Source organism: Dama dama, chromosome 19, assembly GCF_033118175.1.
Source record: "Dama dama isolate Ldn47 chromosome 19, ASM3311817v1, whole genome shotgun sequence".
NCBI classification, from domain to species: Eukaryota; Metazoa; Chordata; class Mammalia; order Artiodactyla; family Cervidae; genus Dama; species Dama dama.
In genome coordinates, this window is record NC_083699.1 from 41805214 (window position 1) to 41820543 (window position 15330).

At 39.9% G+C, this 15330-nt stretch overlaps 1 protein-coding gene across 1 annotated transcript in view; it reads right to left on the minus strand.

Moving 5' to 3' along the window:
- The window catches only part of P3H2 (prolyl 3-hydroxylase 2), a 171894-nt gene that overhangs the window by 15414 nt on the left and 141150 nt on the right, over positions 1 to 15330 (minus strand). Inside the window, exons 9-14 of the mRNA XM_061166822.1 lie at positions 11501 to 11628; positions 10608 to 10703; positions 9887 to 10037; positions 8890 to 9007; positions 7512 to 7587; positions 1533 to 1673 (exon numbers count right to left, since the gene is read on the minus strand). Of these exons, the coding sequence (XP_061022805.1) occupies positions 1533 to 1673; positions 7512 to 7587; positions 8890 to 9007; positions 9887 to 10037; positions 10608 to 10703; positions 11501 to 11628 (710 nt within the window). The remainder of the gene's footprint in view (positions 1 to 1532; positions 1674 to 7511; positions 7588 to 8889; positions 9008 to 9886; positions 10038 to 10607; positions 10704 to 11500; positions 11629 to 15330) is intronic.

A 15330-nucleotide genomic window follows, 5' to 3' on the forward strand; every position in this document is an offset into this window, starting at 1 on the left:
AAAGAGTTGGGCACGACTGAGCGACTAACGCTTTCTATGTAAGTAAGTCTTCTTTGATATCTCCCTACAAACGCAGATGGCTGTCTTCTCCCCATCGTTTTCCTGTTAGCCTCTCCAAGCTCCTTGTGGTCAAAGCTCTGCCTTGTTCAATCATGTACCCCTGGGGCCCGCTGAGTGGTTTCCCAAGCACACAGTAGATCTTTTATAAACATTTGTGAAACATATGAAATAATGTTTAGGAATGAGGCCTAAAAACTGAGTTATGTTTGGATGGCAAAAACAGTATATAAGAAAGAGAAACTCATTTTAAACTGTTTCTGATGCAATTGGACCCAATTTAGGGATCTAAAGAGGAAAACTGGTTCACATGCCAGTTTAAAGACTAGAATTTCATAGCTTCATTAAGACTCAAGGCTGGAGGAGACTTTGAAGTCATTCGGTTTAGCCCCTACCATGACAATTTAGGTTCAGGCTCAGCTTTCTATGCCAAGAAGTTGCTAAGGCTGTGATTGGAGTCATCCGATGACAAGTAACCCTGTGCTTCCAAAGAAGAGAATTCCACCAAATGGTGGAGTCGATTTGAAAGTTATTCCTTATGTTGAGCCTAGACATGCTCCCAGGGGCTGTATCTGTAGGATTTAATTCATTCCTCTATAGCTTCATGTGCTGTGCGTGCTGTCATTTTAGTCATGTCCAACTCTTTGCGACCTTATGGACTGTAGCCCAGCCGGTTCCTCTGTCCATGGGATTTTCCAGGCAAGAATACTGGAGTGGGTTATTATCCCCCTCCACCAGGGGATCCTCCCAACCCAGGGATCAAACCCAGGTCTCTTATGTCTCCTGCATTGGCAGGTGGGTTCCCTACCACTAGCGTCACTTGGGAAGACTTACAAACACAATAACCTCTGCTCAGAACATCCAGAAGGGTGAGATTACAGTCTCTTATCCAGACTGTGTCCTCAGTCACTTATAAGAGAATAACAATATTTTAATATTTAACTAAATAGTAGTAAATAATAAATTTTCATGTCCCCTCACTGATTTCTATAAGTGTTTCATCAATGATTTGGTGAATTTTTTAAGGGTTTGTTGAGAAAACCAATCAGTCTTCCGGATGACCAGGGGAAAATGATTGCTCTCTCCTGATGCTACAATTTGTTAATAAACTCTGGACTAATTAGGAGAGTGCTGAATATCACTGAGGTTTCTATTTCTGCAAACATTCATCTATAAAAACCCATCTGATCAAGAACTGCATTCTTAGCCCCTTTTCCTAAAACTTACAGTGCAAGCATCAGATGTGTAATTGCTAAGTCATGGATCTGATTAAGAAAATGTGTTCTTGCTTAGAAAACAGAGCCAGTATTGGAAAGAAGACAGAAAGGATTCTGTAAAAGTTTTTTCCGCCATGATCTCTAAGATTCCTGAAGGGTTATGAATCAACTCATAAGAATTTTCAGGTCAATTAGTTCATGAAGCAGTTCTATAGGGTGTCTCATTGATTTTCTGAGGGTGAGGGGTCAGAAACTCACCAATTCTCTATAAAGTGGGTCCAAGGTAAACCACAGAGCCACAGCACACCTCTGGCCCTTGGTGACTGCCTTCACCCCATGTGGGTTCTCTCCTCCAGACGAGAAGCTGATCATGCGCCCACACTTTGGTTTTATAGAGGCCTGAGGAAAAAAGTGAAAATATGACTCTTAATTTCTATACTGTGAACATTTCTACAATCCCCCTTCTCTATCCTTCTGCTGAATTACTTGAGTCAAGTTTTGAATAAAAGAACAATGGAATCCTGGGGCTGAAGAAGACATAGATCATTTCCAATTTCCTCATCTATGAGACAAAGATAAGGTCAAAATAATACCTAATTCAGGAAATAAAGTTATCAGGTAAAATGTCATCACAGTCGGTGGCACATGGTAACTGCTCAATACATGCTGTGTTGGTGGCTGGCAAACCCCTTGACAGCAAAGGCTCTCTCTTTTAATTCATTTCTCTAATTTTAGTACCAGCACAGCCTAAGTAAATATACATTTAATATTTATAGAATGACAAAAACAAATCGAGGGGAAATCTGGAGTGCTGGTAATTATAATTGATATTGGTAGTGATGTGTATGCTTAGTTGTGTTCGACTCTTTGTGACCCCATGGACTGTAGCCCACCAGGCTCCTCTCTCCATAGAATTTTCCAGGTAAGAATATTGGAACGGGTTGCCAGTCTTCCTCCAGGGAATCTTCTGGACCCAGGGATTGAACCTGCATCTCCTGCATTGGCAAACAGATTCTTTACCACTGTGCCAGCTGGGAAGCCCAGGTAGTGATGCACACTTTCTAATTCCTTAATAGTGTTATTTATGTTTGTGGACTTTTCAAAATACAAAAGTTTTAAAAATTCAAGTCTAATCTTAGTGGCTATTTTAATTCCTGTTACAATATTCCTGCCCTGTAGTCCTCAGCCAATATTTCTATACCCCTAGTGATGAGAACACATCACTCCTTTAGGTGACCCACTCCATAGCCTCTAGGGCTCTGAAATGATTGGCACAGTCCTTCCAAGCTTGTGCATGGCTCAGGTGGAGTTGCTTAGGGAGAACAAGGTATAAGGGAAAGAAGTACTGCTTAGATCAAGCAAGCAGGCTCCCTTAACTAAATAAGCTGAAGCAATGGGATTTTAGGGGTCTTGCTTCCATGTTTAAAGTATCTGATCTAAGCAGAGTTCATTTTTCTTTCTTGAGAAACATAGAAACCAGACTTATTCCATAGTTCAGCTTAGAAATATAAGCAGGAAAGTGGTACCAGTTATTGGACTATTTGATAAGATGGACCGGTTCTAATTAGCTATTTTCTGAATTGACTTGAGTTGATAGATGCCCATTAGAAGAACCTTTGGTTCCCTTCACCATAAAATTCAATGGCTAAGTTTTCTCACAGGCAGCTTCAGGAATAATAGTTGGAAAATTTCCTGAAGTTCTTGAATGCTAACTAACTTAGACTGTGCGCCAACAAGTGGAAGGTCAAAAGTAAGTGGAGAAGTGAAAAACCCTGAGACCCAGGGGTGTGTGTGTGTGTGTGTGTGTGTGTGTGAAAGGGAAGAGCAGAAAAAAATAGTCACTTTTCTGGTTACTCCTCTTGTCTTTGCTGGAGAGAGTCGCTTTTCTTAAGCAGCTTTATCAAAGTCAAAGTAACTTTCTGATGTAAATTTAGAGAGCTTCCTAGTTACTGGTGCCTTTAGTATTAATCTGATTTTGTGTTTCTGGAGGAGGAATAGCAAAATCACTGATAATTGAAGCAAATGAGGCAGGGCAGGAAAGCCTTCCTATATACATGACTATAGGATCTACTTTTAAGTTTTCTGAGCTGCTCATTCCCTGGTGCTTGTCAGGACTCATTTATCCACATGTGGTTGCTATTGCTTCTATGTGATTATGGAGTCTTGGCATCAGCATCTTACAATACTAAAGAGAGGGCATGGGGACAACTTAATGCTTTGTCTCTGATGGAAGAATTGAGAGTATGTTTACACATAAAGGTCTCTGGGAAAGCTTAGAAGAAGAAGCTATCAATTGCTTGAAGCTATTGGTATGGGTTATAGGCGCGTGGGGTCACAAAGGACTAACCCTCATCAAATGGAGAGCATCACCTCTCATAATTCAGGTATGTGAAGAAATAAACAAGTTCCACTGATGATGTTGCTTCTATGAGAAAATGTGTTCTGAAGTTTAGCTAAACGATTGTAAACACACTTTTGGAACACAGACCCACTGAGTTTAGTTTTTCGTAAAGCGAATGGAACTCATTAGATTTTATCTTTTTCAAACTTGCACAGAGAAACTAAAATTCCTAAATAACTGTGTTTCACAAATATACTGCTGTTGAAAATAATCCACGTTTCTTCCAAGTATGACAAAAGAAAGTTCCTTTTGCTTTATATCTAAGTGATGATTAAAGTCAGAGAAGGCTCTGTGCCGTACTTGTCTTGAATAAATGTAAATCTTAAGCCACCATTCAGTAATTATACAACTTCCAGATTTTTCTTTAATTTTTTTTTTTTTTGGCTGTACCACACAGCTTGTAGGGTCTTAGTTACTTGTACGTGCATGCTGCTAAATCACTTCAGTTGGGTCTGACTATTTGCAACCTTATGGACTGTAGCCTGCCAGGCTCCTCAGTTCATGTGATTCTCCAGGCATCAATACTGGAGTAGGTTGTCATGCCCTCCTCCAAGGGATTTTCCCTACCCAGGGGTCAAACCCATGTCTCTTACATCTCCTGAATTGGCAGGCAGGTTATTTACCACTCAGTTCAGTTCACTTGCTCAGTCGCGTTCAATTCTTTGTGACCCCATGGACAGCAGCACGCCAGGCTTCCCTGTTCATCACCAACTCTTGAAGCTTGCTCAAACTCATGTCCATCGAGTCGTTGATATCATCCAACCATCTTGTCTGTCGTCCCCTTCTCCTCCTGCCTTCAATCTTTCCCAGCATCAGGGGCTTTTCCAATGAGTTGGCTCTTCACATCAGGTGGCCAAAGTATTGGAGCTTAGGCTTCAGCATCAGTCTGTCCAGTGAATATTCAGGACTGATTTTCTTTAGGAATAACTGGCTTGATCTCCTTGCTGTCTAAGGAACTCTCAAGAGTCTTCTCCAACACTACAGTTCGAAGGCATCACTTCTTCAGTGCTCAGCTTTCTTTATGGTCCAACTCTCACATCCATACATAACTACTGGAAAAATCATAGCTTTTACTAGATGGACCTTTGTTGGCAGAGTAATGTCTCTGCTTTTTAACATGCTATTTAGGTTGGTCATAGCTTTTCTTTCAAGGAGCAAGTGTCTTTTAATTTCATGGCTGCAGTCACCATCTACAGTGATTCTAAAGCCCCAAAAAATAAAAGTCTGCCACATTTCCATTGTTTTCCCATCTTTTTGTCATGAAGTGATGGGACCAGATGCCATGATCTTTGTTTTTTGAATGTTGTGCTTTAAGCCAGCTTTTTCACTCTCCTCTTTCACTTTCATCAAGAGGCTTTTTAGTTCTGCTTCACTCTCTGCCATAAGGGTGGTGTCATCGGCATATCTGAGGTTATTGATATTTCTCCCAGCAATCTTGATTCCAGCTCGTGCTTCATCCAGCCAGGCATTTCTCCTGATGTACTCTGCATATAAGTTAAATAAGCAGGCTGACAAAATACAGCCTTGACGTACTTCTTTCCCAATTCGGAACCAGTCCATTGTTCCATGTCTGGTTCTAACTATTGTTTCCTGACCTGCATACAGATTTCTCAAGAGGCAGGTCAGGTGGTCTGGTATTCCCATCTCTTTCAGAATTTTCCACAGTTCGTCATGATTCACACAGTCAAAGGTTTTGGAGTAGTCAATAAAGCAGAAGTAGATGTTTTTCTGGAACTCTCTTGGTTTTTCTATGATCCAACGGATGTTAGCAAGTTGATCTCTGGTTCCTCTGCCTTTCCTAAATACAGCTTGAACATTTGGAAGTTCTCGGTTCATGTACTGTTGACCCTAGCTTCACCATTTCTCAGGGAGCTTTACCACTTCCCAATGGCTTTCTCACTAGCTCCCTGGGAAGATCCTTAGTTCCCGGACCAGGGATCAAATCCCAGTGCCAGACATAGAGTCCTAATCACTGAACCGCCAAGGAAATTGCAGATTTTTTGAAAGTAAAGAATTTAGAACAATATTCTCCCTTGTGTAGCCAAATGTTGGGGTATTTCCCTGCTTCAGAAGGAAATCAATTTTTCCCTCCAGAATCAAAGAGGTGAGAGATAAAAAGGAAAACTACCCATTTCTCTTTGTTATTGGCACTGGTTACCTCAGAATTTTACTTAGCTACAAAATGTCCCCTAAACTCCAGCATATGCATTCATCTAAAGTAGAACTTATTTCGGCAAATATGTCTTCTCAACTTGGAACTTTTTCATTAAAATATTGTTTAAATTAGTACCCTTATGTACATTTTATGTACACCTTTATCTTAAAAATATAAATATCTAAAAGGGGAGTAGTGTTTGATTTCACATCTTTAAACACCAAAATTACAATGAACTTGCATTCAGAAATTGGTGAATTCACATATGTTAGTGATTCATTAAAGTAACGATTCATACATAGTATTCCCAGCTGGTTTACTTTCAAACATTGGACATTTCCAAATATGGCCACTAGATGGAGTAGAAGCAAAGAAATCTTTGAACCACCTGTTTGATTCCTTTTCCAATTGTGTGAGATGTAAACATTTCTGAACCTGTTAACAGAGCTCAGAAATCAAATACGTTTTGCACAGAGGATTTTCAAAAGGTGATAGTCGTATATTAGGATTTAAACTGAGTGCAGATCATCATTCTTGATTTAATTTCCCAGATCATGAAACATCAAAATGCTGACATGTTAAAATTTAAGCTTTTTACCAAAAAAAAAAAAGTTTGAGGCACCATGACCTTTTAAATTACAGTATATTAAACTACATGGAATATTTTTCTTAATTATATCAATATTTATGGACAATTTTAGCCAGAATTCTCATAAGTTTTCCTTTTAAATCTGATAATACATTTTTTATATCATCTGCTTAAACCCCAGTTGTATGGCATAAATGATACTGAGAAAAGTACAAAATATGAAGGAAAATACATAAAACTCATATAAGAGTTGTGGAAATAGCCTATATAATGCAAAATCCTTGAAGTTTATCACATACACGTTTCAGTAATTTTAGCTTTGCATAGAGGAAAGAAATGTGTCATAATCTATTTATAATTCAATTATCTCCTCAATCAGAAATTCTGTTTTTTCTACTGTGGCACATGCTATTTGACTTAAAGACCAAAGATTCTGGCTATATGGTTTATAAGTGTTCAGTAGGCTGGTTTTCCAAAGGCATTAGTTTATTTAGGAATATGGTGGCTGATTTTAACTTCTGATTTTTAGTCTATGATGATGTGTTTAGAATCTCTTCCAAAGTGTGAACATGTAACACATATGTGTCTGTGTGAATGTGTATATATCAATTTTCAAGTATAGGTTTACTTACCATCAGAATTATGTGAATATATATATACACACACAATATGGTAATTTGAATAATGACGGGTATGATGACCAATGTTCGCTCTAAGCACGCAGGACACCAGGGTACATGAAATCATTCTGTAGAGACATGTGACTTATCCTAGTAGAGGGTGATTTAAGAACAGGTGTTTTTATGTCTCCATCAAATTACTTGAAAAAGAATCTGAAGACCTACATTCTGGTTCTAACACTAACTATATGATCCTTAATAAATGTTCTTTAAATAACCCATATGTAAAATGGACAAGAAGATTTTTATTGATGATTCCATTTCTAACATTTTATGATGTATAAATTTACTAGGTCTCTGTTCGCTTCTTGAATTATTCTCAAGCTCAGGAATATTTGAAATCCAGCAGCCCTTGGAAAATGGCAAAATTGAGACTAATACTAGATAAATTTGCAAGAACAGACTTGCTTACAGTCACAGTCTTGGCATCCATCTCAGTGAATATGAATTCTCCTCCTTCAAAGTCATCATTCATATATAGGAGAGCACTGTAAGAAGAAAGGGAAACCATTTGTCCTCTTATATGCCTGCACGACATCACTGCAGAATACCGGAAACTGGACATGAACCGACCAGCCAGAGTAGTAAGTTTCCTCTGAACTAGAGATGAAAATGATTGACTTTCCTAAACTTCAAGAGTAAGATCAGATGTAGGGTCATATAAAGGGAAAGTGAAAGTCGCTCAGTCATGTCCAACTCTTTGCGACCCCACTCCATGGAATTCTCCAGGCCAGAATTCTGGAGCGGGTAGTAGCCTTTCCCTTCTCCAGGAGATCTTCCCAACCCAGCGATCCAACCCAAGTCTCCTGCATTGCAGACGGATTCTTTACCAGCTGAGTTACAAGGGAAGCCCAGGGTCATATAGGAAGTATTTATTTATTCCACTTACGTTAAAATTTTAATTATATTTCAAACCTTATCTCACATTTCACTTTCCAAAATAAAACCTAACTAGGTTTAATCTTGGAGAAGGAAATGGCAACCCACTCCAGTGTTCTTGCCTGGAGAATCCCAGGGACAGGGGAGCCTGGTGGGCTGCCGTCTACGGGGTCACACAGAGTCGGACACGACTGAAGTGACTTAGCAGCAGCAGCAGCAGGTTTAACCTAGCTCTTCGATGTTTCCCACAGAATCTAAAACTCTCTTCTTTTCTTTTATACTAGTAACTCTGAAGGACAGTTTTTCCTTAAGCAGCTGGAGAGTTCCAAGGGGAGTAGCCTAGCCTTGCAGGTAGGGGGCGCTCAATAAGCGCTTTTGTATAGAGCACAGTGTAGTAATGAACACATTTATATACATGGTGACTACAACTCTTGACTCTTTCCTTTACATAGTAAAATATAATTCAATAAGAGAATACATGTTTTTCTCCTGAGTTTCTAGTTTCTTATTTACAAAACGCAGACATAGGTAAATTATGTGATGACATCCCTCTGCATGTTGAGATGCATCCCCTCTGTTCTCAGACTGAGATGCATATAACACAAGGATATATTTAACTGAAAGCCAAGTGAGGAAAAAAAAAAAAAAACATAAAGTTGACTTTTTGTGTGAAAACAAAATGGATGTTCTGTGAGATAGGATGCAACAAAATGAACAGGGATTTTTAACATAAAAATATGACATGCTGAAGGCACTTCCGGGTTGTGGCAGCTGCTTAAGAAAATTATCTGAGCGTCTCTGCTTCATCGAGATGAGTGGGATGACAGCAAAACAGATCAGCTTTCTAATTTCCATGGGGTTTTGATAACTGTTGGGCAAAAGTTTTATTTTGAAGCAGGTGCTGGTGGTACCTATAGTCCCGGAATGTGTAAGCAGGAGGCTCCTTCCAGCATTCATTGGCCTCCGGATCCAGCAGGCAGTTGTCAGCATGGATGGGATGACTGAGGTCATTTCTTCTATCCTGTTGACCTGCCAGAAAAGGGAACAGGGAAGCATGAAAGATGGCCTGCCATAACCTCCAAAGAGCAAAGCTGACAATCTATCTGTCTTTTCCTATGGATGATGCCTCTTGCAAATTTGAGGAGTCAGAAGGCAGAGCAGACTAAAGAACACTGGGCAAGCACAGTCAAGTGACTCTGATCCTGTTTTGATACGAACTCATTGTAAAAAACTGTAGGCAAGCTGCACCTGTCTTCTTCAGCTATAAAAGCTCTCTGATATAAATATACATGCGGAAATTCCGTGCATTTCATGTGCTCTGCTTGTGTGCAGCAGGAAAAGGTTGAGGATAACATGCCAATGTCAAAAAGAAAAGAGTTGATGCAGCTGAGAATTCACAAGTGGAAAGTCTACATCTGTGACATTCTTTGCCCCTTCCTCCTTAGGAGGGTGTAGAAGAGAAGACATGGGGAAGAAAGTGATGCCAGTGAGTGAGGAGGTCTCTGTCTTTTTAAAGAACATTTCTTTTAATGTTTCCTTTATCTTCCAAGCATTTCCCTTCAGTGCTTGTGGACATAGTGGTGACTGTAATTTCCAGGTTCTTAAAACCCTTAAAAGGGAAACCTAAAGCAAAAAAGTATTTTTTTCTTTTATTTATGTGTTGAAACAACCAGAAGCAATGGATTCAGAAAGGAACACAGGCAGAGTGATGGCCTTCTAATAGTTTAGGGCCGAGCAAAGTAGAAAAAGAAGGAAGGGAAAAGTCAGAATGAGTAAACTTCTTTTGTTTTAAAAATGTAGAACTCTTCTACATCAAGTCTGACACATTCCTAGAGCTTTGTTCCACATTGTTTTCTTTCTCATTTCACAGAGAGTAAAACGGAACAAGTTCAGACTCTGAAATCTCACCCGACAGGGCTGTGCGGCAGACCATGTGCGTGTAGGAAAAATACAGGGTTGAGTTCAGCATGAAATAGGATTCTACAATCTTTCGAGCCTTCTCGCTGATGTCATAAAACAGACGGGCGCTCTTCAGGGGGACTCGGCCTTCATAACCAAACTGAAGAAAAGGAAGAATATTAGAAACCACTGGGTTGATTGGAGGGCTCGAGGAAATCAGATGCCAATTAACGAGGAAATCATTAAGCCAATATAGGATGCTTTAAAGCCAGCTTTCTGCTGGCTTGTGGGAATACTACTACAGACTTGTGGGTTTGGGTTAGGAAAATGAGGCCTTGAAAGAAGCCTAATCACAGAGGGGAAGTTAAAAGCTAATCACCCTCTTTTCTCTCAGAACACTTCCCTCACTCCTTTCCAAAAACATTTCTAGCAGTACAGAATGATAACTTGAGTATGTTTTCAACATTGTACCTTGAGCTCCTTGAGGACAAGGGTGTTGCATATTATTTGCCAGATGCAAACTTAGGAAATAACAGAGCTTGGTAAGTTGATAACTGAATGGATTGATAAATGAATGATTAGAAACAATGAAGGTGTCATTTCATACTTGCTCCCTTCAACGACCTGATAGGTCTATATTCTAAACCCTTCCCTTCCCTGAATCTGGCATTCCTAGAAGATCTTGGATTAACACTTAGGAATTTAAATCCAAAAGAGTTTAAGACTTTACTTTGAGTGCTTTCAGGACAGTTGCACCTTCGAACTTTTCATTGGGTGTATGGGGTGAAGTTTTTCCTCTATATCCATCACCAACAAGCATGATCCCCTGGAAGCAAAATACAAGATACTCTATTAATGATGATTATGGATTCATCACAACCCCCTTTCTGCCTTGACTGCCAGAAAACTAAGAACCAAAGTCAATAGTCAGAACCATCCCCATTTTATTCCAGGATTTCAGTATCAGTAATTCTTCCAATCAAAAGAGGGATCTTTACTTAACTTTCACCCCACATTTGCATTATAAAATGCCACCACCACATGCTGTAGAAATAGCTAGAATATAAATAATTAATATATTGACTGTGCTGTGCTGTGCTAAGTCATTTCATTTGGGTCTGACTCTGTGCGACCCTATGGACTGCAGCCCGCCAGGCTCCTCTGTCCATGGGATTCTCCAGGCAAGAATACTGAAGTGGGTTGCCATGCCATCCTCCAGGGGATCTTCCTGACCCAAGGATGAAGCCATCCTCTCTTATATCTCTTGCATTGAAACACAGGTTCTTTACCACTAACGCCACTTGGAAAACCCAATATATTGATTAATTTCTGTCAAATATAAAGAGATTTCCCCAGTGACTTCATATGATAGCGGGACACATGCTAGATACTGAAGTCCTAGGAATTAAGCCTCTAGCTCTTCCAGACCCAACAGCCATGTCCAGAACTGGACAAAACTATAATGACCCAATCCAAAGGCTCTGAAAGTGCCTCCACAATCAATGTCCTTCTCCTACAGACAGTGGTATTTCAGGCCTGGTTCCCTGGCTTCAAGTTAGCCCAGGACCAAAGCACTTCCAGGCTGAGGCCAGGCCAGCTCAGCCTCAGGCTTCCGGTCCTCACACTGGCCACGCTGTGCAGCTCCCGGCATTGCTCCTCCGACAGGACGTTATCCAGGAGGACGCGCTGAGTCCCGTTCAGCTGCTCCGAGTTGTAGACAAACGTGATGTTCTCATAGAGCAGAGGGCCACCTGCAGAGACAAACACATGGCTGTCCTTGTGATCTCGGTCCCTAAGCCGGGAAGGCTGGGACACCCAGCAGCTTTCAACGTGCAGTTCAGGAGAGTTGGCTTCCTCACTGATGTTGAGGAATGCAAGGACACAGCCACACACTGGGAAGCTCGAGAAGCTCCATGTAGATTCAAGAAAAAGGCAGATGTCTGGCTAGCAGGTTTCTCCATGATATCATAATTAATATGTATTATATTTGTATAGGAGTTTCTATTTTTTCACTTGATTCCAGGGAAGATTCTGCAAAACAGACTGGACATCTTATGGGATTTGGCTCAGAAAATCATAGAATTTTCCAGAATTCTCTCAGCAGTTGGCCCCTCTCTTCTCCACAGCCTCTCGGTTCCTACTTCAGCTACAACATCTCATGCAATTACCAGGTGACACAACCTCAAGATAGGTGAAGACCTTTAAAAAAGACAGCAGGACAACCAAACACTTGAGAAAAAAGAAAGAAAAGCATTTACTTGATGACATATTTGTGCTGTCAGTTTCACAAGTATCTAGAGCAGTGCCTTCACCAGATAAGTCAGGGAATAAATGCACAACAGGAGAGTCACATTCAAGTCACCTGACTCCTTCTCAGTCTTCTTTCCACCACCTATTGATTCCAGATGGTCTGGCTTTTGGAATACTTATTTTTATGTGTGTGTGTGCGCGCACACACACACACACACACACACACACACACACACAGAGTTTATAAAACTAGCCCCACATAGACTCTTCAAAATGTGGTGCTTTGGGGCTACGTTTTATGTGGTAAAATTACAAAATCTAGATCTGACATGGTCCTTTCCTTACAGAGAATAAGACTGAAGGACAAAGCCTCTGATGGTGAGAAGAAATCTTCTACTGTAGCAAAGTACAACCATCTTGAACCAGAAAACTGAGCAGAAAAGCAGAACTTGTTTTTCTCTTTATAATATTCCTAAAGGACCTGATGTCTGTCAACTGTAGCACCTTACCGTGGAGGACACGGGGGTGGGTGGAGCTCCCACAGTTGTTTCAAACAAGAAAGAGACAATTGAAATTGATGTCTACCCTCTGGCTTTAAATTAGATTAGTCAAACTAGAGAACAGCACTGAGTGTTACTAGTCCATTGGGATGAAAGAGTCACTACAGCCCATGATTAATGGAATATTAAAATAATGATTCAATGTTTCTCAATCTTCAGTAATGTATGTTTATCTCTGCTGACAAATTATTTGCACTGCGATTTTACTTTCACATTTACAATCATAAAAATATGAGTACAGTATTTATTTTTATAGCTTCATATAACTATCATATCCAAACCAATTTACAAGATTAGATAAAAGCAGGACCATAAAACGAGCTAAATTCAAATTAACAGTGTTAATAAAATGGCTAATGTTGTTTTGTGGAAACTAAAAGGCAATGTTCCACATGAATATTCTACTGAGCAATCTGGCCCAGGTTCTTCTGAGCCAGCATTCCTCGGAGTGCTTTTGGTATGTAATGACTCACTCTACTACAAGTTTTCTCTGTTGAAACTACTATGGAATCTTACTGGACCATGATGAATTTTGGCCTTCATCTGGTCCTAATACATTATTCATAAGTTTGTCCTACTTCATTTCTTATTAGTCTTTGACCACTGAAGTGTTATTAACAGATGCCAATGTGACGGTAACTGAATCCATACCCACTGAGGTATGAAATCTCATGGCATCCTTGGATAGAAGTGGTTATTCAGATGACCCACTAGTTGCCCCTGTTAATTTTTCTAACTGACCAGCAAAATGTATAAATATAGAATTTCTTGGGATCCAGGAAAATATCAATATACCCACAAGCTCCCAGTTTTAGTAACAATCTTTTGGATAAATAGAAAATATACATATAAACTCAATATCTCAAATTCAATATTTCTCAAACTTTATACTACAGAGAACTTTTTAATGAAAAAGGGGTTTCTTGATCAAATATGTTTGGGAAGTAGTGGGTTAAACAAAATTTAAGAGAATATCTTAGAACTTTTAATATGTGAACAGCCATTATAAATATCCTAAGCATCAATATAAAATGCAGCAGTTCTCACCCTAAAATAAGCATAATGTCCACCCTTTCTTCCTCCCTTCCTTTGTCTCTTCCTCTTTCCTTCCTACCTCCCTTCCTCCTTCCCTTCCTTCCTCCCCCTCTTCCTTTCTATGGCAAAGAGACTCTAGGTTGGCCCCTAAATATCACTGCCTACTGGTACTCATAGATTTGTGTACTTCACTTCTCTTAAGTGTAGGTGGGGCCTGGTGTTTGCTTCTAACTAATAGAATATGGCAAATGTGATGGGCTATCACTTCTTTGATTGGTTACATAAAATTGCAACTCCTATCTTCTGGTTGACTTAACCTGTCACCTTCTCAGCATACACTCTGATGAAATAAGTGGCTGTATTGGACAGGCTCATATGGCAAGGAATTGAGGGCATCCTTCAGCCAACAGTCTGCCAGAAACTGAGAACCACAGTCCAATAGCCTTTAGGAACAAAATTCTGCTATTAAACTTGGAAGAAGATAGTTCTTCAGCTTTAGAAGAGATGTCAGTCCTGATCAACACTCTATGAAGCCAAGTGACAGATCCTGAAGAATGGACCCAGCTAAGCTAACCTCAGAGTCCTGTCAGAGACCGAGATAGTAAATGTATGCTATTATACGCTGCTATCTTAATGCTCAGAGAAGGGCATGGCAACCCACTCCAGTATTCTTGCCTGGAGAATCCCATGGACAGAGGAGCCTGGAGGGCTACAGTCCATGGGGTTCCAAAAAGTTGGACACAACTGAAGTAACTTAGCATGCATGCACATACCTTTGTGCAATTTTTTTTTTCACAGATTGGAATGGACTTCTTAACAAAAAACACAGTTGATTTGAGAAAGGTTGCTCTAATCCATATAGTTAAGATTTATAGGCAGTTCCTCAAATATTCAAAAGCAAACTGCATATTCCATTTCCATTCAGAGATATAGAGAAAGATGGTCCTTCAACAAAAAAGACAAGATACTTGTAGATTCACTGGAAATAACTTTCTAGTATAAAATTCAAAGAGAAATGGAAGACAGATCAAGGGTTTAGTGGAACAGGTTGGTTTGTACTTTGCTATTTTTCTCATTTTCTATTTTGAGAGTATATTACTTTAAATATATTTAGCTTATTTCAAAGCATGATTTCAAAAGTTCCCTAATACTAAGACATTCAGAAAAATGCCTACCATGCGCTGTATAACTATTTTCGATGATGATGATGATTGAATTGGTAAAATCTGCCTGGTATATTGTGTTAAGCTCTGAATTAGATCTCTCTCTAAATAAGCACATGGCATAATGGGGTATTTTTAAAAGCAGGCTTATAGTTCAAGCTATTTTGGGGGCAGGAATATAGAGGCAGATGTAGAGAATAGATGTGTGGACTTTGTGGGGGAGGGGTGGGATGAACTGGAAGCCTGGGATTGACATATACACCCCACCATATGTAAAATAGAGAGGAAGCGGGAACTCACTGTGTAGCACATGGAGCTCAGCTCGGTGCTCTGTGATGACCTAGATGAGTGAGAGGAGGGGCAGGCAGGACGCCCAAGGGGAGGGGGGGATGTATATGTATACACACACGTATAGCTGATTCACTTCATTGCACAGCAGAAACTA